General features: G+C 52.8%; 1 protein-coding gene across 15 annotated transcripts in view; it reads left to right on the forward strand.

Moving 5' to 3' along the window:
* Srcin1 (SRC kinase signaling inhibitor 1) overlaps nt 1-21,169 on the forward strand; it is a 63,856-nt gene extending 42,687 nt beyond the window's left edge. For 6 of the 15 annotated variants that reach the window (XM_085695725.2, XM_048450868.3, XM_048450873.3 and 3 more), the window contains 10 exons: nt 5,100-5,230; nt 5,342-5,489; nt 5,769-6,015; nt 6,438-6,672; nt 8,328-8,482; nt 8,728-8,880; nt 9,528-9,650; nt 11,879-12,415; nt 13,263-13,409; nt 17,835-21,169. In XM_085695725.2, the coding sequence (XP_085551851.2) occupies nt 5,100-5,230; nt 5,342-5,489; nt 5,769-6,015; nt 6,438-6,672; nt 8,328-8,482; nt 8,728-8,880; nt 9,528-9,650; nt 11,879-12,415; nt 13,263-13,409; nt 17,835-17,969 (2,011 nt within the window). In that variant the 3' untranslated portion in view covers nt 17,970-21,169. Of the gene's footprint in view, nt 1-5,099; nt 5,231-5,341; nt 5,490-5,768; nt 6,016-6,437; nt 6,673-8,327; nt 8,483-8,727; nt 8,881-9,527; nt 9,651-10,749; nt 10,914-11,878; nt 12,416-13,262; nt 13,410-13,549; nt 15,088-17,557 lie in introns of those variants that run through there. The other 9 variants (XM_048450878.3, XM_048450880.3, XM_048450882.3 and 6 more) reach the window with 7 other exon arrangements.
* The last annotated feature ends 1,136 nt before the right edge of the window (nt 21,170-22,305 follow it).

A 22,305-nucleotide genomic window follows, 5' to 3' on the forward strand; every position in this document is an offset into this window, starting at 1 on the left:
GGATTTTCAAAAGGAGTTAGACAGAGACATTAAAGGGAAATTAAGGGAACCATCAAAGCACTGAGACAAGAGAGATAAAAGGACCGATTTATACCCTGCTCCTCATGAGTGTCTGGTCCCTGCTTTCCTGGGGGCCTCGGCTCTCTGGGAGCACTGAGAACCCCCAGCCTCTGTGTCTGATCACACCCATCACTCAGATGCTCTCTGTAGAGAACCCAGGAGCTGCCGGTGGGATTCACCAGCCTGGCGCTTGCCTCTTTTGAGTGAGGCAGGGACTGGGTCCTGTGATGGTTCTGATCTGGCCTGCAAGACCATCCCCTGCCTCCATCCTAGCTGCCCCACAGTAGCCCACATGTGCTCTCTCTCTCTCTCTCTCTCTCTCTCATATGTTCATTTTCCTTTGTTCCTTCCTCTTTTCTGGCGTCCCACGGGCAGCTGAAGCTGGGTTTTGGTTTCATTCCTGCTGGGCTCACTCACCTGTCTGTCTAGCCAGAGGCTTGGGCTCTCTCTAGACATCGTCCCCATTGACTGAAGCCTGTTGGCTTCCAAGTCTGTCTGCTGACCCATCGCTGGCTGTGGGAAAGGGCTATTTTTCCTATGGGTAGAATGCGGGCGGGGTGGGACAGCAGTTAGGTGACATCATTCAGTTTGGAAGTGAGACTCATCAGAGCCAATGGCTGAAGTCCCTCGTGAGTAGACAGTGCTACACCACAGAACAGTTGTGTGACCTTGAACTAGTTCCTCTCAGAGCTTCTGCCACCCTGCTTTGGGGAGGCCAAACCTCAATTAGGGTTCCTTATTTATTTAAGGCAGCTGCTACAACAAGCTCCCAAATCATTTAATGGTTCTAAAGTAAAAGACGCTAACCTGGGTGTGGCGGTGTAAGCCTGTAATCCTAGTACTTAGGAGGCTGAGGCAAAAGCATTGTTGAGTTCTGAGTCATCCTCAGCTACTGATTTTCAGCCAGCCTGGGATACGTTGAGATCCTATCTCAAAAACCTAGTTAAAGGGGCTAGTGAGATGACTCAGGGGTTAAGAACACTTATTGCTCTTGTAATAATAATAATAACCAAATTCAGTTCCCAGCACCCACATGGTGGCTCACATCTGTAACTCTATTTCTAAAGGTTCTGATGTGTGCTTCTGGCCTCTGTGGGCACCAGGCCTTCACACAGTATACATACACGCAGGCAGAATACTTACACACCTAAAATTTAATAAATACATCTCTCTAAAAAAAAAAATGATGGACAGATTTTTTTGAGAAAACACTAGGCAGGTTAGAAAGTTTCTCTCCCGGGAACTTTCTGGAGAGATGGCTCAGTGGTTAAGAGCACTGCCCGCTCTTCCAAAGGTCCTGAGTTCAATTCCCGGCAACCACATGGTGGCTCACAACCATCTGTAATGAGCAATCTGCTGCCCTCTTCTGGCCTGCAGGCATACACACAGACAGAATATTGTACACATAATAAATAAATAAATATTTACAAAAAAAAAAACAAGAAAAAAAAAGAAAAAGAAAGTTTCTCTCCCATATGCAGTCTGTCAGGGATTCGAGCTGGTGGTATTTCTGCCATGTTCCACATGTGCCTTCCAGAATCACCCAGATCATGGTCTTCATAACCAACTGGAAGGGGAAAGAATGTGGAGGGAGCTTGCACAGGAGGTCTTTATGGACTAGATCTGGAGACAGCATGTGCCCCTTCCATCCCTATTTCACCGGATAGGGAAATAGTTGGATGACCACTTCTAATTGCAAGGGAAGCTGAGAAATGTAGTTTAGTCTTTGAACCACTGTTTGCCCATGTGCTAACTGGAAGTAATATGCCTCCCTCCAGGACCTGTTTTAAGGTTGAAATGAGGAAATGAATATACAGGGCTGACGTGGCACCTGATGAACAGACAATGCTCAATGTCTTTAACCGCAGTTCTCTAACCGCTGGTTAGAGAATCTCGGGGTTTTGCCCTTGGCTCTGCCCTGGTCTGTCATTTCATCTTCTCGTTGGATAGGATGGCTGAGGCATGCTGATGAGCTTGGTTGATGACAGTGAACTTCGACCGAGAGCAGACACATCAGATGGTAGAACAGATTCAAGTCTTTTACATCTGCATTGTTGAGTTGAAATCCAACAGGTGGGACTTGACAGGAACGTATAGAAAGTCCTACATGTGGATGAGGGATGCCACCGACCCACATCCAGGGCTGAGATGGCGCACTTACCTGTAGCAGTTCTTCCTCTCACTTCTTCATCCTGCAATCTAAAAAATATTTAATTTTTTAACAAAATTATTTTTTTAAAAAATTACTATAATATTTGTGTCTGCATGTGGGTATATGCACATGTGTCCTGGTTCTCACAGAGGCCAGAGGTGGGTGCCAGGAATCTGACTCCGGTTCTTTGCAAGCACTGCATTTTGCCAGGTGGTGGTGGTGTTTGCCTTTAATCTCAGCACTCGGAAGGCTGAGTTTGAGGCTAGCCTGGTCTAAGGAAAGAGTTTCAGGACAGGCTCCAAAGCTACACAGAGAAACCCTGTCTTGAAAAACAAACAAAACAAAAGAGATGTGTGCTCACATCTCCAGCCCCGATTTCACAGTTATTGACCCAGTATGTGCTCCAAACCAGGCACCGACTGGGTGCCGGGAACGCAGATGAAACTGGGAAATGTCATTTTCTGCCTGCTTTGGGCTAGTGGCACAGAGAGTTCCCAAGCCAGCAAAGAGGAGCCTCGGGGGTTTGGGAGAAGACTCCTAACCCTCAGCGGGGAGACGGGGGAAGGGCTTCTTTTTGAGAGCTGGGATGAAATTAGCATGGAAATTTGTGTGTACAGGCCAATGGGATACTCTAGGCTGGGAGTACTTATTCTAAAGGGCCAGAGAGGGCAGCGCCAATAAGGACCTGGGAGAAATTCCGAATGATCTAAGCAGAAGCAAGCAGGGAAAGCAGTGTTGCAGAGAGAGACGCAAGAGTGATCTCCAGGGGCCGCTGGCTCCTTTAGTGCTCGTAGTAGCCCCAAGGGAGACACTCCTAGCATGCCCACTTCTTTTCTTTAATTTTTGTTTCTTAAGCTGGGTATAGTGGAGTTCTAGGCCAGCGAGGAACTCAGTTCGGTTCCTCTACCATATGGGTCCTGGGGATGGAAGCCAGGTCTTCAGGCTTGGCAGCAAGTGTGCTTTCTTGCTGAGCCAGCTCACCAGCCCCAGCATACTTTTTTTTTTTTGTCTTTTTTTTCCTTTTTCTTTTTGTTTTTTCAGGAATGGATTTCTCTGTGAAACAGTTCTGGCTGTCCTGGAACTCGCTCTGTAGACCAGGCTGGCCTCAAACTCACAGAAATCCTCCTGCTTCTGTCTCCCAAGTGCTAGAATTAAAGGCGTGTGCCACCACCACCGCCCAGCCCACACTCATCTTCTGAGTGAGAAGATCGAAGCCCAGAGGGCCCAGGGTGTTAGGTGATTGTGTAAGAGCCTTCTGCTGGGAAAGCGGGGAAGGGGCGAGACGCAGATGTTGATGGCTGCAGAGCTAAGGTTAGGGTTTAGCCTCAGAATGATGGGTTTCACTGAAACTTAGGGTTTCATTTTTATCTATCTATTATATATAGATTATGTGTGCTTATATGGTGACTGTGAGTACACTTGTGTCTATGGGTGCACACGTGGGTGTGAGGTTGATGTCAGGTATCTTTATCACTTTCCACTTTTAAAAAGAGATCTATGTATTTTATCTTATGTATATGTTTGCTTGCATATATAAATGTATGTATGTATGTATATGTATGTGTGCACCATGTCCATGTCTGGTGCTCAGGGAGGTCAGAAGAGGGTACTAGATCCCCTGCAACTGGAGTTAGGCTTCTGGACCACCAGGTGGGTGCTGGGAACTGAACCCAGGTTCCCTGCAGAAGCAACAATTGCTCAGTATCTGCTGGAGCATCTCTCCACCTCTCTACCTTAGCTTTGGAGGCAGGGTCTCTCACGGACGCTGGAACCAGCCAGTGAGCTCCCAGAGCTGGTCTGTCTCAGCCCCCTCCTCACCCAAGGCTGGGGTTAAGGTTGTTCATTCTTGTGATCATCTTTTAGGTGGGTGCTGGGGATCTGAACTCAGGTCCTCACGCCTGCGTAGCAAGCACCTTATCCACTGGGCCATCTCCTTGGCCTCCCTCCCACCCACATATTAAGAACTTAACACAACCGGGCGGTGGTGGCACACACCTTTAATCCCAGCACTTGAGAGACAGAGGCAGGCAGATCTTTATGAGCTTGAGGCCAGCCAGGGTTATACACATAGAAACCGAAAAACCAAAAGATAAATGAATAAAAATAAAAAGAGCATAAGAACTTAACACATAGGGTGAAGACTTGGAAGACTTGGTTTGCTTTGGTTATGATTTTGGTTGGTTGGTTTGTATTGAAACAGCATCTTGTAACCCAGGCTGTCCTTAAACTTGTGATCCTGTCCCCAGCCTCCAAAGCACGTTTGTGCCGCTATGCTCAGCTCCTGGTTTGCGTTTTAGGAAGATGTGGGATCGTAAATGTTTCCGGTGAACGGACTGAAAACCTGAGGCAGTTTTGACCTTGGGGTGAAAGGCTCTGTGCCAGGGTCATTTGGCAAAGGGTGATGAGCATGGTTGTGCCCACAGACGGGTACTGCTGCCTCTATGCTATGTAAGGTTTGTTGGGACCACCATCTTCTCCACTGCTTCTGTGGAAGAGTTAGGGAGAGAGGTCATGTTACTGTAGATCAGGGCTTGTGGGGAGGCCGCGGTACCTAGTAAAGAACCGTGTGAAAGCCTCATCTTTGAGAGCTAGCATTGCCGATTTCACTTGAGTATTTAGCCTGGTGGGGCTTTTGGTTTTGTGATTCTTTTTAATGCTTTGTTTTGTTTGCACCAAGGTCTTACTATGTAGCCTAGGCTGGCCTCAAACTTTCCACAGTCCTCCCACCTCAGCCCTCCACGTTCTAGAATGACAGGGGTAAGCCACTACACCTGGCTATAGCTTTTAATTTTGATCTGATTGGTGGCACAATTTCTTTCCAGCTGCTCAATTTCAGGGGGCTAGGCTGGGGCCAGAGGGGCTGAGAAGGGTCTCTCTGTGCCTGCAGTGACCTAGAGAAGTCAGTGGAGAAGATCCAGAGGGATGTGGCCCATAACCACCGGCTGGTACCTGGTCCTGAGCTGGAAGAGAAGGCGCTGGTGCTGAAGCAGCTTGGGGAGACGCTAACAGAGCTCAAGGGTGAGCCTGCCTTGTCAAGGGTGACCACAAGGGCTTCCCTGCCGTGCTCCTCGTAGTGTGCCAACTCCTGGGTGCTCCTCCCCAGCCAGCTTACTCCTCCTGCCCTCTCAGCTCATTTCCCAGGCCTGCAGAGTAAGATGCGCGTCGTGCTGCGTGTAGAGGTGGAGGCAGTGAAGTTCCTGAAGGAGGAGCCTCAGCGCCTCGATGGACTTCTTAAGCGCTGCCGGGGGGTCACTGACACGCTGGCCCAGATCCGCAGGTCATTCTCTCCTTTGTCTTTACCTTCCCATGGGGTTACACACTGGCCCAGACCCATGGGAACACCTGGCCCCTTATTCTGACTCCTCAGAGGTCACTCTGTGCCAGTTAGAGCTCTTCAACTCTGACCTATGACCCCTGCATGCAAATGCTTTCCCTCAATGCCTTCCTAGGCTCTCCCATCTTCTTCTGCAAGATCCCAGAGCCTCTCTCACATCTGCAGGTTCCCCTGCAGGGGCTTCCATCTCTCACTTGCTGCTTCTAACTCTCCCAACCCTAGGCAAGTGGATGAGGGTGTGTGGCCACCCCCCAACAATCTCCTGAACCAGTCTCCCAAGAAAGTGGCAGCTGAAACAGACTTCAGCAAAGGCTTGGACTTTGAAATACCACCCCCCAGTCCTCCACTGAATCTCCATGAGCTGAGTGGGCCTGCTGAAGGAGCTCCTCTTACCCCAAAGAGCAGTAACCCCACCAAAGGCCTGGATGCTCCCGGCAAGAGAAGCGCGGACAAAGCTGTGTCTGTTGAGGTGATGGACCAGGGCGGGTTACAAACTAGGCTCACAATTCTTGCTGTCACCTGGAATGGCAGGTACTGAAGGGACTTAGGAGGAGGACCAGGAGTCTGAAAAGCACAATATTGGTGACATTTACCCATCTCGACAGAAAGTATACTATAAAGTGATAATAATTAAAGCAATATGGTGCTTGTATAAACACATACTGGGTGGTCAACGAAACAGAATAGAATGTCCAGAAATAGACCTAATAATGTATTTAATAAAAGTGATCTCTCTAAGCTACAGGGACAATGTTTAACACCCAGTAGGAGGAGCTAAATCTCCATGAAGTTCTTGTTCTTAGCTCATGTGGCCCGGGGAAGGGGCTGATTGGCAGAGCTCAGGGGGTCATGGGCAGGAGCCCTGACACCAGTTCTGCTTCCTCTCTCAAGGCTGCAGAGAGAGACTGGGAGGAGAAGCGGGCAGCCCTGACCCAGTACAGTGCCAAGGACATCAACCGGCTGCTGGAGGAGACACAGGCTGAGCTGCTCAAGGCCATCCCTGACCTGGACTGTGCCAGCAAAGCCCACCCAGGACCCGCCCCCACCCCAGACCACAAGCCCCCCAAGGCACCCCATGGTCAGAAGGCAGCCCCCCGGACAGAGCCCAGTGGGAGAAGAGGTTCAGGTATGGGGATGTAAGGCCCGTTCTCAGAGCTTGACTTGTAGGGGATGCATGGCAGTGAGTCATGGTAGCCGGGCTGCCAGAGAAAAGGGGTGCTAGCTATTAGCAATCACAGGAGGGACCGGGATACAGAAGGACAGGGTGAGCTGGGGTCCATCCAATTTTCTCCCCGCTCTGAGGGCAATGCAGTGCTGACCTGTATGCCAGGGCCCTGACATCCCACGCCTGCAGGATGGTGGGGAGGCACCACCTGAAGGAGAGGTACGGCCATCATTGGTTCATGCATTTCTTCCAGCGACCCTGACTTGGAAAGGTGCTTCAGAGAGCTCAGAATTTATTTTTCTGTTTTTATGTGTGTGGGTATTTTGCCTGTATGTATATCTGGGCATCACGTGTGTGCCTGGTGCCTGAGGAGGTACGAGAGTGTTGGATCCCCTAGAATGGGAGTTTCAGCTGGCTTTGAGCCACCACGTGGGTGCTAGGAATCAAACCTGGTCTTGGAGATCTGCCAGTGCTCTTAATTACTGAGTCATTTCTCCAGCCTCAGAATTTTTTTTATTTAAAAAATTTTTAATTATCTTATTATTTGTGTGTGTGTGTGTGAAAGTGTATACATGTCAGGGGACCACTTGTGGGAATTAATACTTTTCTTCCACTGTGGGATCATGGGATCAAATTCAGGTCACCAGGTTTGTACAGCAGGCACCTTTAACCTCTGAGCCATCTCTACAGGCTGTGCTTAGGATTTAATGGTGTGACAGACTGTGACATTTGTTGGGCACTGACTACCCGATGCCTTCTGGGTGCAGCAGTTGAAGAAGGCAGACACAGTTAATCCCTCCTTACAAAGAGGACAGATTCCAAATGGTTACATAATCTGTCCTGGGCCACCCTTAATGCATCCCTAGCACAAAGGGGCTAAGTGCGGCTCCTGAGCCGGCCTGGAACTGTACAGTCCTAGAAGAAAAGAGAATGCTTTGCAGTGGAGCCTTAGGAATGAGCAGGCACGTCCCCTCCGATGAGCGCACCTTCGGGGGACAGAGTGGCAAGTGCAGGGAGATGCTGCTGGGTTGGAGCAGGGTCCAGAGCTGTCCAGAGCTGGGCCTTAATGCAGAACAAGGCTGAGAGCTTGTGGAAGGTGCTTGGCTAGGAACTCAGACTATTTGGGTTGATGTAGTCATGGGAGAATGAAAGGCAAGGGTGTTATGGTTTGAGTGACCTTTTAGCGGTTGCCATGGAAACCAGGCTGGAGGAAGAGGGATGGGAGCGGGACCAAGCACCTCAGAGAAAGGATGAAGCTGAGTCTGGTAGGGCTGAGGGACAGCTGTGGCCACGAGGCAGCTCAGAATGGCACAAAAGTCCCAGGCTTGAGTGTGGCCTTGAACCTCTGGTGATGTTAGGATGTCCATGCTGGATCAGCAACTCAGTGCCAAGGTGCCACAGTCTTCCTGGTTCCCTGACAATCCTGAGCAGCTGAGTGCCATCAGAGGAAGTGGGGCTGGGTGAGTGGCTGAGCCGGTGGCAGGCGTAGGAAAGTGGAAAGAGAGGCGTCCTGCCTTCCTCTCCCCTGGGCTGTCCTCTTGGTCATTCCTGGAGGAACGGGCCCTTGTGCACACTGTTGTGGTGGGTCCCTGACCCCGGGTCCCCGCTGCTTGCAGATGAGCTCACGGTGCCCAGATACCGCACAGAGAAGCCCTCCAAGTCGCCCCCGCCACCCCCTCCCCGCCGGAGTTTCCCTTCCTCCCACGGCCTGACCACCACACGCACCGGAGAGGTGGTGGTCACCAGCAAGAAAGACTCAGCCTTCATCAAGGTACACCCCAATTGGTGGGGTTCAGGGGTATCTTAAGGGGAAGCTTGAGAGGGTGGAAGTCAGGCAGAACAACCCAACCTGACATCTAGCTTGGATTCTAGGACCGTGTGTTCTAAGCCCACAGCCAGCTCTGGTAGGGACAAGGGTGGGTCTTCCTGCCAGGGAACTGGTGGAACTAGGGTGTGGTGAGCCACTGCAGGAGGGAGGGAAGGACCTAGGCTTGATAAGATATGGGGGCTTTACAGAAGGCTGAGTCCGAGGAGCTGGAGGTCCAGAAGCCCCAGGTGAAGCTCCGCCGGGCCGTGTCTGAGGTGGCCCGCCCTGCCTCCACACCACCCATCATGGCCTCTGCCATCAAGGATGAAGATGATGAGGAACGCATCATTGCTGAACTGGAGGTGGGTCAGGCGTGACTGAACGAGGCCTCTGCCAGGCTAAGTTCCTTGCCAAGCCTTCCTCAGGGCTGGGCAGCAGGTCCTGGGCAGGCAGAAGAATGCCAGCCCTAGGACCCAATCTGCTTAGCTTCCGTTTCTTCTCCGCTGGGAAATGGAAGGAGACAGTCTAAAGTTCCTCCTGGTAGGTCTGAGTTTTCGTTATACTCTCTCAGATTCCTCCCCCCCACCCCCGCCAGGACCCAAAGACCCACTCCACTCTGAAAGTCCCAGACCTGAATATTCCGAGCTTACCGAGACCCTACCCAAGCGATCTTGAGGACAGCTCATGCTCCAAAACCCCTCATGCCTTAGTGTTCTGGGCCCAGAATCTTGGAGACCCTTGTGCCAAAGGGCCTAGCGTTACTACAAGTCACTGCTTATAGGGGTCTCAGAGATCTTTGCCCACCGCCAGAGTCCCTGACTGTCAAGGCCCTGTGGTGGCCTGAGAGTCGAGTCCCAGTGGGTCAGTGGCCATGGTGAGGTGCCAGGGGGTGAGACTAGGGCCCATGCCATCCTGGGCCACCCTCCATAGGTGCCTAGGTACTCAGCCAGCTCCTGGGTCCTCACTGGGGTCCCATCCTCCAAACCTGCCCCTGCCTTCTGCTCCCCAGGTCTTTGAAAGAAGTTCAGTATCTTCCCTTCCCCCTACGCCCCGTCGCCAGCTGATCCCCACCTTGCTGTCCCCCCAGGACCTGGGGTCCCCTGGGGGCTCAGCTCTGGGCTCCCCATGGAAGGTAACAGGCCTCTCAGGCCTCCCCGCACCTCTCACGGCTCTCTCTGCCTGTTCCTCCACAGCTTCCTTTTCCGCACTTCTCACGCTAACCCGCTAACACGCCATGCACACCAGCCTCTCTGCCACTGCCCCAGCTTCACGCCCGTGGACTCACCCTCCCGCACACGCCAAGGGCAGCACGCACCCGCACAACTTGTCCCTCCCTGAGGTTTCCCAGGGGGGTCTCCCTGGGAGACTGCAGCCTGGTTGTTCGGTGTGACCCTTGAACTCTCTGCAGACCTGATTCTCTCTGGCCCTCAGATGCCTTGTTCCCATTTACAGCCTGAATTAAGGCTGTGTCCAAAGCCTGTGACTTGTCCTGGACCAAGATTGGAATTTGGATCTTGTTCAGGAAGTGACTTAGAGTCCAACTCGATTTGACCTTGTCCTGAGACCTCACCTGGTTCCTTCCTTATGCCCTGCTCTGCTGCCCATGCCAGGGAAGGCATGTGCTTCTCCCGCTGAAATCTATGCCTTGCACTGGGGCGGGGGTGGGGAGGAGGGTCAGGATGGAAGGGAGAGGGAGATGGCTTCCCTAAGTCTCTCCCTGCCCCATGGCCATTCTTGCTGCCTTGGTCAGGGGACTTGGTGAGAGAAGCCCATGGCCTTCCTTGGCTGCTGGTTTTCTCTTCCAGCCTTGGGAAGTTCTCCTTCTCTTAAACTTCAGCCCTCGCTGCTCTCCCGCTGCACCTTGTTTCCCCTTGGGGTTGTGGGGGTGGGGCTGCTGTCTGCACCCCAGGGACTGTGCTCCAGGAGGAGGGTGGGGAAAGGTCTGGGAAGGTCTCCCTCTGCCCAGTTAAGTTGGGGTAAGAGGACCTCTGTCCTCAACTTCCTGCACCCACACCCTTCCCTTCCTTGTGTGGTTTTTCCCAGCCCACAATGGGGTTCATGGTGGCCGCCACCAGCCTTGTGGCTTGACTTGAGGACTGGTGGCCTTTGACTTTCTGTCAGGGGTGCAGACAGGCATCAGAAGGTGGACAGTGCTGTCTGCCATCTGTCCCAGGAGTCCTCAGGGGCTGAGCAGTGTGAGAGGGCCACTTCCTGACTGGTTTTGTCCTCAGCACCCAGCTCTGTCCCTTTCTGGTTCTGGGACTCAGTCATGAGGGGACCCAGCAGGCAAGCCCCCTTCCCTGGCTGCCTGTCTGTCTGCATCCTGAGGCGCGGTCAGGCAGAGGAGCCTGACGAATGGGGGGGCCCTCTCTGCCTTCCCTGTGTGCACCCTACTTTCAGGTAAGCAGTGGCAGGGCTGGATGGGTTATCTTGGGAGGGGTAGAAGCGGTCTCCTCACAGCGTGTTTAGTGAAAAGAGCACTGAGCTTGTACCTAGGCTGTCTGAGTTCAAATCCTGGCTCTACCATTAACTTGCCAAGGATTGGACAAGGCATAAGTCATAATGCTCCTGACCTGTGAAGCTGGGACAGGGAGAGTGACAGTCATTTCATGGGTTACAGAAAGCATTGAAGATGAAGACATAGGCCATAGTGTCTGAGATGGGCTGGTACTTAGAGTTAGGGCAGAATTCACTCAGGTTCACAAGGTTCCCGGAGGCCCCTGGGTCTAGTCCAGAACCATAGCCAAGGAGCTCATGGAGAAACAGGTACCTAACTGGAGCATTGCCCAGTGTGTGAGACCAAGGAACTGGCCATGCCCAAGCTCCTCTCCTTTAAGTTCGCTGGGGGTGACCTCATGGGTGTGAGTGCAGAGCCCAAGTTGAGGAAGATGGCCCAAACCTTGAGGTGAAGGCCAGTGTCCACTCTCTGCTCATGCTGAGGAAGGTCTCGATTGTTTGGGTCAATTTAACCAGTAGCTTGTATTTGCTCAAATGATGCCAGGCACTTAATTAGGATGTCCTCATGGACTCATTTAATTTGCTGCACACCCCATGTTACTATCCCATCGTGAGTGGGACGAAGCCTGAGATTTGCTCCCAAGTTTACCACAGTGATGGGAAAGGGACACAGCCCCATGCTTCTGCAGCTGACATTGACAGCAGGAAGCAGGGGTCCATGGCTATGCAGGAAGGAAAGACACCTGTACTCAAGGCTCAGCTTTGCCTCCAGTCTATTGGGTGACATCATCAGGACTTTCCCTGACTCAGTTTCCCTATCTGGGAGAGGAAGGAAGTGAGCGCACCCCAGCTCAAGATTCAGTCTGCAGGGATCACAATCCTTCTCGTCTTCTGTCCCCTCAGGCTGCCTCAGATCCCAGGGTTCTCTGTATCCCTCAGATCATCTTGACAGAATGCACTTCCGGCTCTCCCTCTCTGCCAGAGAGCCCCAGGACAGTCCCCACACCAAGACCCCGGACCTTGGCCGGCAGCAGAAGGGCTTGCCATGGCCCACAGGCCTTGCTGGGACTAGCTGCTGAGGTACTCTGGCCCCGGAGCGGCTCACTGTCCAGAAAGGAGCCAACAGTTCTACAGAGCCCACACAATGCAGAAGCCGGAGTTCTCAGTCTTTTGGTGCCATCGCTAGATGAGACTCGGAAACCGTCTACTGCTGAGACCCACTCAGAGGAGACCCCTCAAAACTCTGAATGTGACAGTCAAGCTTGCAATAGAGGACAAGAGGCTGTCGGCTCAGGCCACCCAGTACAGGATGCTACCCCACTGCGTATGGACAGTCTGGAGGAGACGCTCCAGGAGCTAGAAGCCACCCTGAGCGAGATGGGCGCCAACGTGACTATGACGTGTCCAAGCAGCCCCCAGTCCCCACACTCATCCCCTCAGGTGGCTGCCTCCCCCTTCTCTCCCGCTGCCTTCCTGCTCCAGTCTCTGGGCCTGCAGAGTGGAGAGAGTGGGGCCACGGAAGCTCGGCCTGCCTCCATCGTCCCCACTGTCTTTGTTTCAGCCTACCTCCCTCTGGGAGCCCTGTTTCCAGGCCAGGGCCTATGGGCAGAGCCAGGGGCGGCCGGGAAGCCGGCTCACCCAGGACTCAGCTCTGCTGTTTGGGCATGAATCAGGTGGGCTCTGGCCTTGCCTGCTCTCTGTGAACCAGGGAATAAAGCTTTCTCCTCTCTCCACCCCTTCCTCCCCCTCCTGGCTCTGACTCTTTCTGTCACTGTCACTTCACTGATCGGCGGCGCCTCTGGGTCCCCAGAGCCTCCCTGGGAAGGGCTGTTCCATGGGGGAGGGCCATGGGGCCAGACGTGCCCATTTATGGGGTGAAATCTCACCTCTTGCCTTCTGCTCTAGGGGTGGTATGGACCTGGGGATGCTCTTTTATTAGAGACCCCCCAATTCCAACTGTCTCCTGGGACCAGGAAGGTGTCCTTGGCTGGGAGTTGAGTGGTACTGGGGCCTTCCCTGTAAAAGTGGCCTCCTAGGAGGGTACCAGCTGCCCCTGGGACATTCAGGAAAGTCACACATGAGCTCTAACAAGCCTGATCATCTCCTCCAGGGAGGCCTTGAACCTGGGCTCAGAGGGACTTAAGTCTTGGATGCTTATGGGGAGTCAGCGCGGGGTCTCCAGGCATCCAAGGGCCTCCCTGAGGAGGTCCTAACCCCAGAGACTTCACCCAGTGCTTAGGGCTCCGTGCAGAACGGTCCCACCTCAGCCCTCTCTCTCTTTCCACAGAGTGGTGGTGGCACCGTGCCACCCATGAAGGTGGTGACTCCTGGAGCCTCTCGACTGAAGGCAACCCAGGGCCCAGCAGGCAGCCCCGACAAAGGCAAACACAGCAAGCAAAGGGCGGAGTACATGAGGATCCAGGCCCAGCAGCAGGTGAGGGTGGGATCTGGGACACCCAGGCCCCTGGAGGGTCATACACCAAGCCTCTACTATGTGCCCCTGTTCCAGTGATGGTTTCAGTTACTGTGGGTCTCTCCCTGTCATGACGTCCTCCATCTTGTTCCTCCTTGCAGCCCCGGCGCTTTGGATCTGGTATAGACGTGAGTCCCTGAGTTCACAGCCAGTTTCCTGCTCCAGGACAGAGGAGCCTCGCTCCCTGCCTGTGCAGCGTCTGCCCTGTGCAGATTTTATTCCCTTCCTTAGTGGCTGGGTAACTTCTAAAGCCAGTCCGTACCACAGCCATCTTCCCCTCCTGCCTGTCTTTGCCTCTGGGCATGCTCGCACCTGCTCTGCACCTTTCATTCCATCCTCAGCTCAGGAAGAAGCTGCGTTTGCCCCCGCATTTGAGTCCCAGGTTGGTGGGCTCAGCTCACCTTTGGAAGGCAGAAGAGGTGTGGTAGAAATCCTGCAGGGGCAACAGCCCCTTGGGGTTCCATTTGTAGGTTTGGATTTGATAGACTTTGCCCATGGTGCTTGTGACCCTGGAGCCTGCTTGTGTGGTCTGCCTGGTCGGAGAGTGAAGGAGGCCCTGGATGTAGCTGTAGAGAGCCCTTCAGCGCGCTTGCTCAATTCAGAACCTCTCCTGAGTGCTTCTTACGTGCCAGGCCTGTTTGAAGTCCCAGGAAGGTCTTATTCTGTCCAGATGGAGACCCTAAACTCGGAAGTAGAAGATTAGGGATGGCCAAGGCTGGCTGTGAGGTTCAGCCTATAGCAAAAGAAAGACCTGCATAGCAAATAACGTTAGAACCAAGACTGACCTAGCTACAGGCCCCAGATAACCCTGGTACACAAGCCCTTATCTACCTGCTGCCTGCTAGGAAGACAGGTGTTCAGTCCTCCCTAGACCTCTCCATAGTGTGGTGCAAAGCCGCCAAGGGCCATGCGGGCTTTCTCTCTCTCACTACCCCAGGTTGTGTGGCTGTCTAGTCATCCTCCATATCTAGGCCACTGCAGACTCTGCCTGGGTTGGTATTTCCCACCCCAGCTCTCCCATCCGCCCTCCCTGGTTCCTTTGTGAGCCTTGAAAGTTTGTTGGAAGGTTTGAGCCAGAGAGTACATCTGCTTGTATGCCCTTGGTCCGAGGATGCTCTTTTATGGAGGAAAAGCTACTGGAGGAGGTTTGTCCTCTTGGATCAACCATGCAGCCTTGGGAGGGAGGGATACGGAGCTGTGAGGAAGGACGGACACCCACCTAGCCAGATAGCCAATGAGATGACAGATGTCACAGATAGGTCTCTGTCCTGTACCTGTTCCTGCTTTATTCTGCCTGCCTTGGCCACTGTGGCGGGCTCCTCCCCTCCACCCCTTCTCTATCAGTGTCTCCAGCTCCTCCATTGTCTAGTGACACATCTCTCTAACCTGTGTCTTCCCCAGTTGTCCCCTCAGAGCCACCACCCAGTTCCCAAACCCCACCAAATCCAGCTGCTGGATGCCACTGGTCCCTTCCTGCCCCTCTCCACCCAGGCCTGGGCCTCTGTCCCACCCTGCTGACCTTTGCCAGCCGTTCCTGTCACTCGTGTTGTGCCCGGGTCTGCCCTTTCGAAACGTTGCTTTCTGACAAAGTAATAGATATTTCTTAGGAAAAATTTTAAATAAAGGCAGCAATAAGGAAGCAGTGTGGTCTAGCAGCAGGTGCTGCCATGGACCCCGGGTCCAGAAGTGTCCTGCTTCTCCCAGAGGAAAGCTGAATCTGAGGCTTCTGTCTGTCACCGAGGTTCTGCTTCTTTTAACAAAATCAAGACCCATGGGTGTAGGAAGGGGCTGGAGAGATGACTCAGTGGTTAGGAGCAATCGCTACTCTCACTGAGGACCCAGGTTCAATTCCCAGCGCCCACACATTGGCTCATGACCATCTGTAGCTCCAGTTGCAGGGGTTCTGGTGCCTTCTGCTGAACTTCATGGGCACCAGGAATGGATATGGTACACAAACATACATGCAGGCAAAACATACATACACATAAAATAAAAATAATAAATCTTAAAAAAAAAACCTCACAGGAGACCATTGGCAGGTGCCATGAATGTGGCAGAAACCCTCAGAGACCCGGTAACTCCGAGCAGCATAGAGTTGCCAAGCAACCTGTTCCCTTTGCTTTAGTGGATCTTGGATGGAGTTGCAGCCAGTGTATCCCCAGATGGAAGCTGGCTCTTGAGAACTCCATAAAACATGAAATCACAGATGGTCTCCATGAGGAGGTACTGGGGAGACATCCCCATAAATGTGTGAATGCAGCCGGGCAATGGTAGCGCACACCTTTAATCCCAGTACTTGGAAGGCAGAGGCAGGTGGCTCGCTGTGAGTTTGAGGCCAGCCTGGTCTAGAGGGCCTCTGCTTCCCAAGTGCTGGAGTTAAAGGTGTGCATCACGGCCACCTGGCTTAATTTTTTTATTAATGTGCATGTGTGTGAGCCTGAGTCAGTTTGTATGTACCTGTGAGCCACTTGTATGCAGGAACTCATGGATGCCAGAAAAGGGCATTAGAACCCCTCAGGCTAGAGTTCCCAGCCCTCAGGTCCTCGGCAGGAGCAGAAGCACTCTTAGCCTTTGAGCGGCAGCTCCAGCTCGGAGTTGGAACTTTTAAGTGGGGGACACGAAGGCAGAAGTGGGGACGGGGCAGAACCCAGCCCAAGGCAATTGGAAGAGAGCCCTTAGGTGCCTGTTTTGAGTTTGTTCCAAGGCCCAGGACGGTCCAGTCACACCTGGCCCTGGGCAATAGACAAAGAATGCCGTGGGGTAGGACCCTGACGGACGGTGAGGGCCACAGCAGAGGATCCACTGCTGAATCCACAGCTTGCTTTGATTCTCCCGAAGGGGAAGGGAAGTCTTGGCTACCAGCTGACACTTTGGTAAAGCCTGTATGAGTCACTGGCGGACCACTTGTATGCCTGCCGAAGAGACCACAGTTACCAGCAGTGGGGCGACCTCCTGCTTTCCTCTGAGGTAGATGGTAGCATCGTCGTCCCCCCACACACACACCCCGGGGTACTTGGGAGAGCCGTCTAGCAGCTGGGTGGCTCCGTAGGTCTTTAGGGGAGAACAGGCCTAGCATTGATCTCGGAAGCCTCAGGCAGGTCACTGGAGTGTGCCACACAATCCTCTTCACTCCTTTTCCTTACAGTGACTTTTGTTGCTGGTTTGGTTTGTTGCGATGGTCTCACTATGTAGCCCAGACTGGGTTGTAATTTTCTAAGTTCTTGCCGTAGCCTTGTGTTTTTTTTTCCTTTCGAGACAGGGTTTCTTTGTGTAGCCTTCGCTGTCCTGGAACTCGCTCTGTAGCCCAGGCTAGCTAGCTCGGATTTACAGAGATCTGCCTGCTCTGCCTCCTGAGTTCTGGGATTAAAGGTGTGTGCAGCTACTAGCACCGGTTTTTTTTTTTTTTTTTTTTTTTTTGTTTTTTTTCTTTATCAAGGCCTGGTAGATAAATTCCAGGTGAGTCATTGGATTCAGTCACAGGATTCCAGCAATCCGGTCTGTGTCACCCTCACCCAGCTCAAAATGCACATTTCCACCTCAAAGTGGAGATGATCCTGGAAGGAAGGGGCCCCAGGAATCTGCATCTGCGACACATGCCATGGATTGTCCTTTGGAGATGATGCAGGTGGCTCTTAAACCCTACTTGAGAGACCATGACTCCAAAGGACAAGCCCGGGATCAATAGAGAAGTGAGGAGGGTGTATGTATGTGTGTGCATGTGCACACAGGGCCTTCTGACTGGGAGAGCGAGCCTGGAGCATAGCCTGGTCTCCAGCCACTGTTAGGACCACTCAGAGCTGGGGCCGCGGACAGGGAGGGCTACAGTGGGGAGTCTGGGCTGGCGGGGGTGGTAGTGGTGGTGGTGGTGGCAGAATGCCTCCTCAGAGTTTCCAGGTGGGGCTAGCTCACCCCTGCTTACACCAGGGGCCTCCCACCCAGGCCAGAGGTGGCACCTGAGCTGGGCTGAGCTACTGACCCCCATCTGCTGGCTTCACCCCTGTTGCTGCTAACCTTTTACTTCTTTTCCCTCCCTTTCCCACCCTCCCGTCCCTCGTCCCCTCTGCCTGGGTTTCTCTGGCATCTCCTCTGTCTTCTGTCTTTCCTCTCAGTAACCATGGACTGAAGCCACCCCTACACTGGTTTCCGGGCCTTTGATCCAACCCCATGCCTCCCTCCCCCTTCTTTCTGCCCCCCCAGACACTTCCCCACCCTGTCCCCCCAGTTCAGAGGACCACTCTCTCCAGAAGTCCCCTCTCGTTTCTCGCTTTCGCAGTTCATTTTCTCTTGGACTTGTGGGATTTTTCCACTTCTCAACACTTCAGCCAGGAGCCAGCATGGAGGCTCTCCTTTGCTCTCTCTGACCCCTGACCCCTGTTTTTGTTCCAGGCCACTAAACCATCTAAAGAAATGAGCGGGTCGAATGAGACCTCGAGCCCAGTCTCAGAAAAGCCCTCTGGTTCCAGAACCTCCATCCCCGTATTGACTTCCTTTGGGGCAAGGAATTCTTCCATCTCCTTCTAGAAGCCCTCATACCACCACCCGGCCTGCCCCTCCCTCCCTCCTGCCATTGTTCCCTGCTTCCTTTCATGCCCACTCTACCCTCCCCACTCTCACCCCTGAAGGGTTTTGGGGCCATGGCCCTCAGCTCTCTCATCCCCTCTTGGTGTTTTTGGTTTTTTAAGTGATTCTCTTTTAATGATCTTTTCTTTTCTTTTTCTTTTTTTTTTCTTTTTAAAGAGCAAAAGAGAAAACTAAAAACCAAACACACCGACTTTCCTTGACTTCCTGTTTCCTAACGGGGAGGGGGGCCCCCTCGGCCTACTTCCTGTCATCTTCTCTCCCTCTGCTCTCTCACCCTATTCCTCCTAAGTCCATCCAACGTTCCCACCTCCCCTAACTTCCCAAGAACACTTGGAACCAACTCTGAGCCACGGAGACTTGTTGCAGCGGAGAGAGACCCTCCTCCCGTTACTGGGTTCCTTCCTGGAGGAACAAACGGACATGGACAGACCCAGCATCAGACTGGACGATGGACCAGGGCGACAGACCCTGGCCTGGGAGACGCCCCATTGCCTGTCCAGCCTTCGAAGAAACAGACCTCTGCTGCTGGCCTGCGGTTTCCTCTTGAACCAGGGTGGGCCTGTAGGCAGGCCTGCAGGATGGGATTGTCAGAGAAGAGGCCATGGCTGGGAAGGGGCACTTGGTGCGAGGGGAGGAGCTGGCTCACTGTTGCTCAGTGTCTGGCTGGTGCTAGCTAAGGACAGAAGGAGCCCCCCTGTTCTGGTGGGAGCCCCCCTGTTCTGGTGGGTTGCTCCTGTGTTCTGTCTGCCCCTGGGGCTCTGCCTTGGGAGAGGGCAACCCTGAACAGGGCACTTGGTAACTTTTAGTTTCCTAATTTAGCACTTTAAATGCCATTAACTTATTTTATGGGGGTGGGGTGGGCAAGGTGGAAGGGCCTAGAAACGTCTAGAGGGGGGATAGGGTCTGGTTGTGAGGGAAATAGGGAGAAGGGGGGGTGGGTGCAGTAAAGACTGACCCTTAGCTGGGGGCAACGTGACCTTCAGCCAGCCTTTATGATTTGAGGGTTTTCAGGGAAGGGGTGAGATGTGATTTGCCTATGGGGATCTGGTGACCACTATGAGGTGTTTGAGGGTCCCCAAGGCAGAGCCACCAGCTAGTATTCCAGTCTATGGATACCTTGTAGGGGTCCTGAACAGGGCAGACTGGCTTTTGGGTGAACCCTGGAGGCAAAGGGAGAGGCTGGTTGGTCCTGGCCTGGTCCCCAGCAGGCACAGAGGGGCCAGAGCAAGGAGGGCTGGAGGGAGCACAAAGTAGAGTAAGCACAGAGGTGTGGTCTTGAGACTTATCACCTGGTAAGCACAGGAAGGAACTGTTGAAGGGACGGAGCCCAAGACCCTGAAGCCTGGCAGGGGAGGCCAGTGGCAGCTGTTGAGTTTGGGGAGGGAGGGAAAACTGGGTTCTGTTTCTTTTCTTTTTTTTAATTTCTGCTTTTGTTTTGTTGGTTCATCCTTGTTTTCTAGCTTTGATCATTTTTGTACCAAGGCAAGCAAGCCTTTTTGAAAAATAACAAAAGAAGAAGAAAAAAAATCCCTCCCAGAAAAAAAAGACAAAAATAAAATTAAAAAAAACAAAAAAACACAAAAAACAAAAAAGAAAACAAACAAAAAAAAAACCCTAGAAAATGGGGGGAAAAAAAAGGGACCTCACAATGATGCAATTACTTTTAATTGCAAGCAACTCTTTACATTTAAGTGAAGTGTCTTAACATTTTATATTGTTTTAAAAATATATTTACATATTATATATATATATAATATACGTAATATAAATATATATAAATATTTAAAAAAGAAAAAAAAAGAAAACCACAGCGCACTCTCCCTGGCTGCTGTCTGGCAGGGGAGGGAGCTGGGGACAGGCTGTGGCCTGGCTTCTGTAGTGGTGAAGCAGTTTGGTTTGATTTGGCTGTACAGAGACCCCTGGCTTGGGAGGGGAGGGGGAGGGGCCCCTCCACTCCATTTCTCTTTGCTTGCTACTCTTTGCTTGCCCCCACACCCCCTCAGCCCTGTGACCTGAATGTGCACCCCTCCGTCATTGTCCTGAGTTGAGTGTCCTTTGTGGAAGGAGGGGGAGCTGGGACAAGTGACCATTCATACAGGGCTGCCCAGGCTCTCAGGCAGGGTCTGTGGGATTTACATAGTTCTTCGCTTTGGTTCCCGCACATGTGTGTGCTGGGAGGCAGTTGTATGGGATTGTGTGCAGCCTGCGTGTGTGCACATTGGCACAAGCCCACATAACTTCTATCTGTGCACATGCGTGGAGCGTGTGTACATAGGCAAAACTTATATTGTATGTGTGAAGCTGTGTACATGTATATGAGCATAACCTGCCTGGGTGTCAGCATGATTGTGTGAAAGGAACCTTGGGAGGAAGGTGTAATGTGTGTACGGACATGCCTGGCTACTCGTGTGAGGACCGTATACGGATGGGTAGAGATAACATGAGCTGTGGGTATGGCTGTGTTCCGGTGCAGGCAGGTGTGTGAGAGGGCCTCTTCGTGTGTCAGTGTGCGTGTGCACGTGTGTGCTCCATCATCCTGCACCACTCGCCCGGCTCCCCTCCTGAGGCCTCCCTCCCCACACCTTCTCAAAGCCCACAGCACGTCAATGCCCCCTCAGCTGCATGCGCCTCGCCGCTCTGTCCATCAGTGTGTGCTTGACAAGAGAAACTGCCACATTGGGGGACCCTGTACCCGGTCTCCTCACCCTTGCCCGCTGTGCTGTATTACTGCCACATTGGGGGACCCTGTACCCGGTTCCCTCACCCCTTCCCACTGTGCTGTGTTACCCGCATGGGGGGTTCTCTTCGGCCCCTTCCACAATATACTGTTTCCCTAGGGGCCTCAGGGCCAAGGCTTTAGTGGGGTCCCAAGTGGGGCCCCCAAGGTCCGCCTGGCTCCACGCCCACTCCATCCACCCCGTAGGGCCTGTGTCGGTGTAGCAGTGATGGCTTCTGTGGACATTCTGTGACCTGTCAGTGTAACTTGGCAATTTCTAAATGGAAAGGGTTGCTGTGTTTTCTGTCTCTTTTTTAATGTCCTTCTTTCTCCCCTGCCTCCCTGCTTTCTTCCCTTCCCTTCTGGTTTTTCTAGCCGAGTGTTGGGGCTTTAATAAAACTTGTTTCTTTTTTTCTCTCCTGGATCTTCTTCCTCTGGGCTTCTGCCTCGTTATTTCTTTTCTTTATCTTCATGGGCCTGGAAAAAATTGGGGTGGCTAGCAGAGGGGTGGGGGCCCCCTGAAGCCAGCATGGCCATGGCACGGAGAAAGGACAGACAGGACAGGAGTCATAGGGCTGGCACCACCTAGGCCACATAGTCACTGATACCCCTGGGATACGGAAGAAGGAACCCACTAATTATTTGGACTTTCAAGGTAGGGTTTCTCTATGTAGTCCTAACTGTCCTGAAACTGGTTCTGCAGACCAGGATAACCTTGAACTCAGAGATCTCTGTTTCTGCCTCCTGTGTGCTGGGAGACATCACACCCTGCTAACCCCACTAATTCTGAAGAACCAGCTCCCACCTGCTGACACAGGAGAGGCCCCATCTAGTCCTCACGGCCACCAGTGAGGTGACAGCACCTGTGAGTGGCAGAGCCAGCACAGAGACACTGGGCATCTTTCCCGAGTCTCAGAACTAGCAGTCTGTAAACTCACAATTTGAATTCCGCTCCACTAGCCCCAGCAGCAGTGCTTGGAGGTGGACAGCCCCATGTGGGGCTTCAGCCTGTGGCCCTCTGGGAGGAATGACCATGTCATTTCTAGGACAGTCACTTTCAGACTTCTGGCACTAACAGGAACCCACACCTGAGACACAATGAAATGTACCTGCTACCCACAGTGCACAGAGAATGGGCAAAATGTCCTGCTCGGGGTTTTCAGGTACTAGAATCTAAAGGTCTTGCCATGGTTCCTGCATGTTCTGTCTTAGAGGTGTCCCCATATTCTGCTTGCCAAGGCCCAGAGTTACCAGATCTTTTCTGCCAGCCAGCCACTCCCCAGTTACCTCTGTCCCACGAGGTACAAAGGGTCCTGAAGCTACAAAACCGCAGCCCTTTAGGGAGCCGTTAGCATCATTCTCCACTAAGGCTCACTAGCAAGCCAGAATTGAGAAACTGCTCACTGTTTACAGGGAACACTGCTTCATGAGTCACCTCTTGCCGTTGCCCCCAGAAGACCTCAGATGCCAATGCAGCCAGACCTCATTCTATGGAGAGGCTGTCCCTGTGTCCTAGGATGTCAGCAGGTCCTGTTGTCGGTTCCCCTTCACATTCCCGGG

The sequence above is a fragment of the Myodes glareolus genome, chromosome 9 (assembly GCF_982192425.1).
Source record: "Myodes glareolus chromosome 9, mMyoGla1.1, whole genome shotgun sequence".
NCBI classification, from domain to species: domain Eukaryota; kingdom Metazoa; phylum Chordata; class Mammalia; order Rodentia; family Cricetidae; genus Myodes; species Myodes glareolus.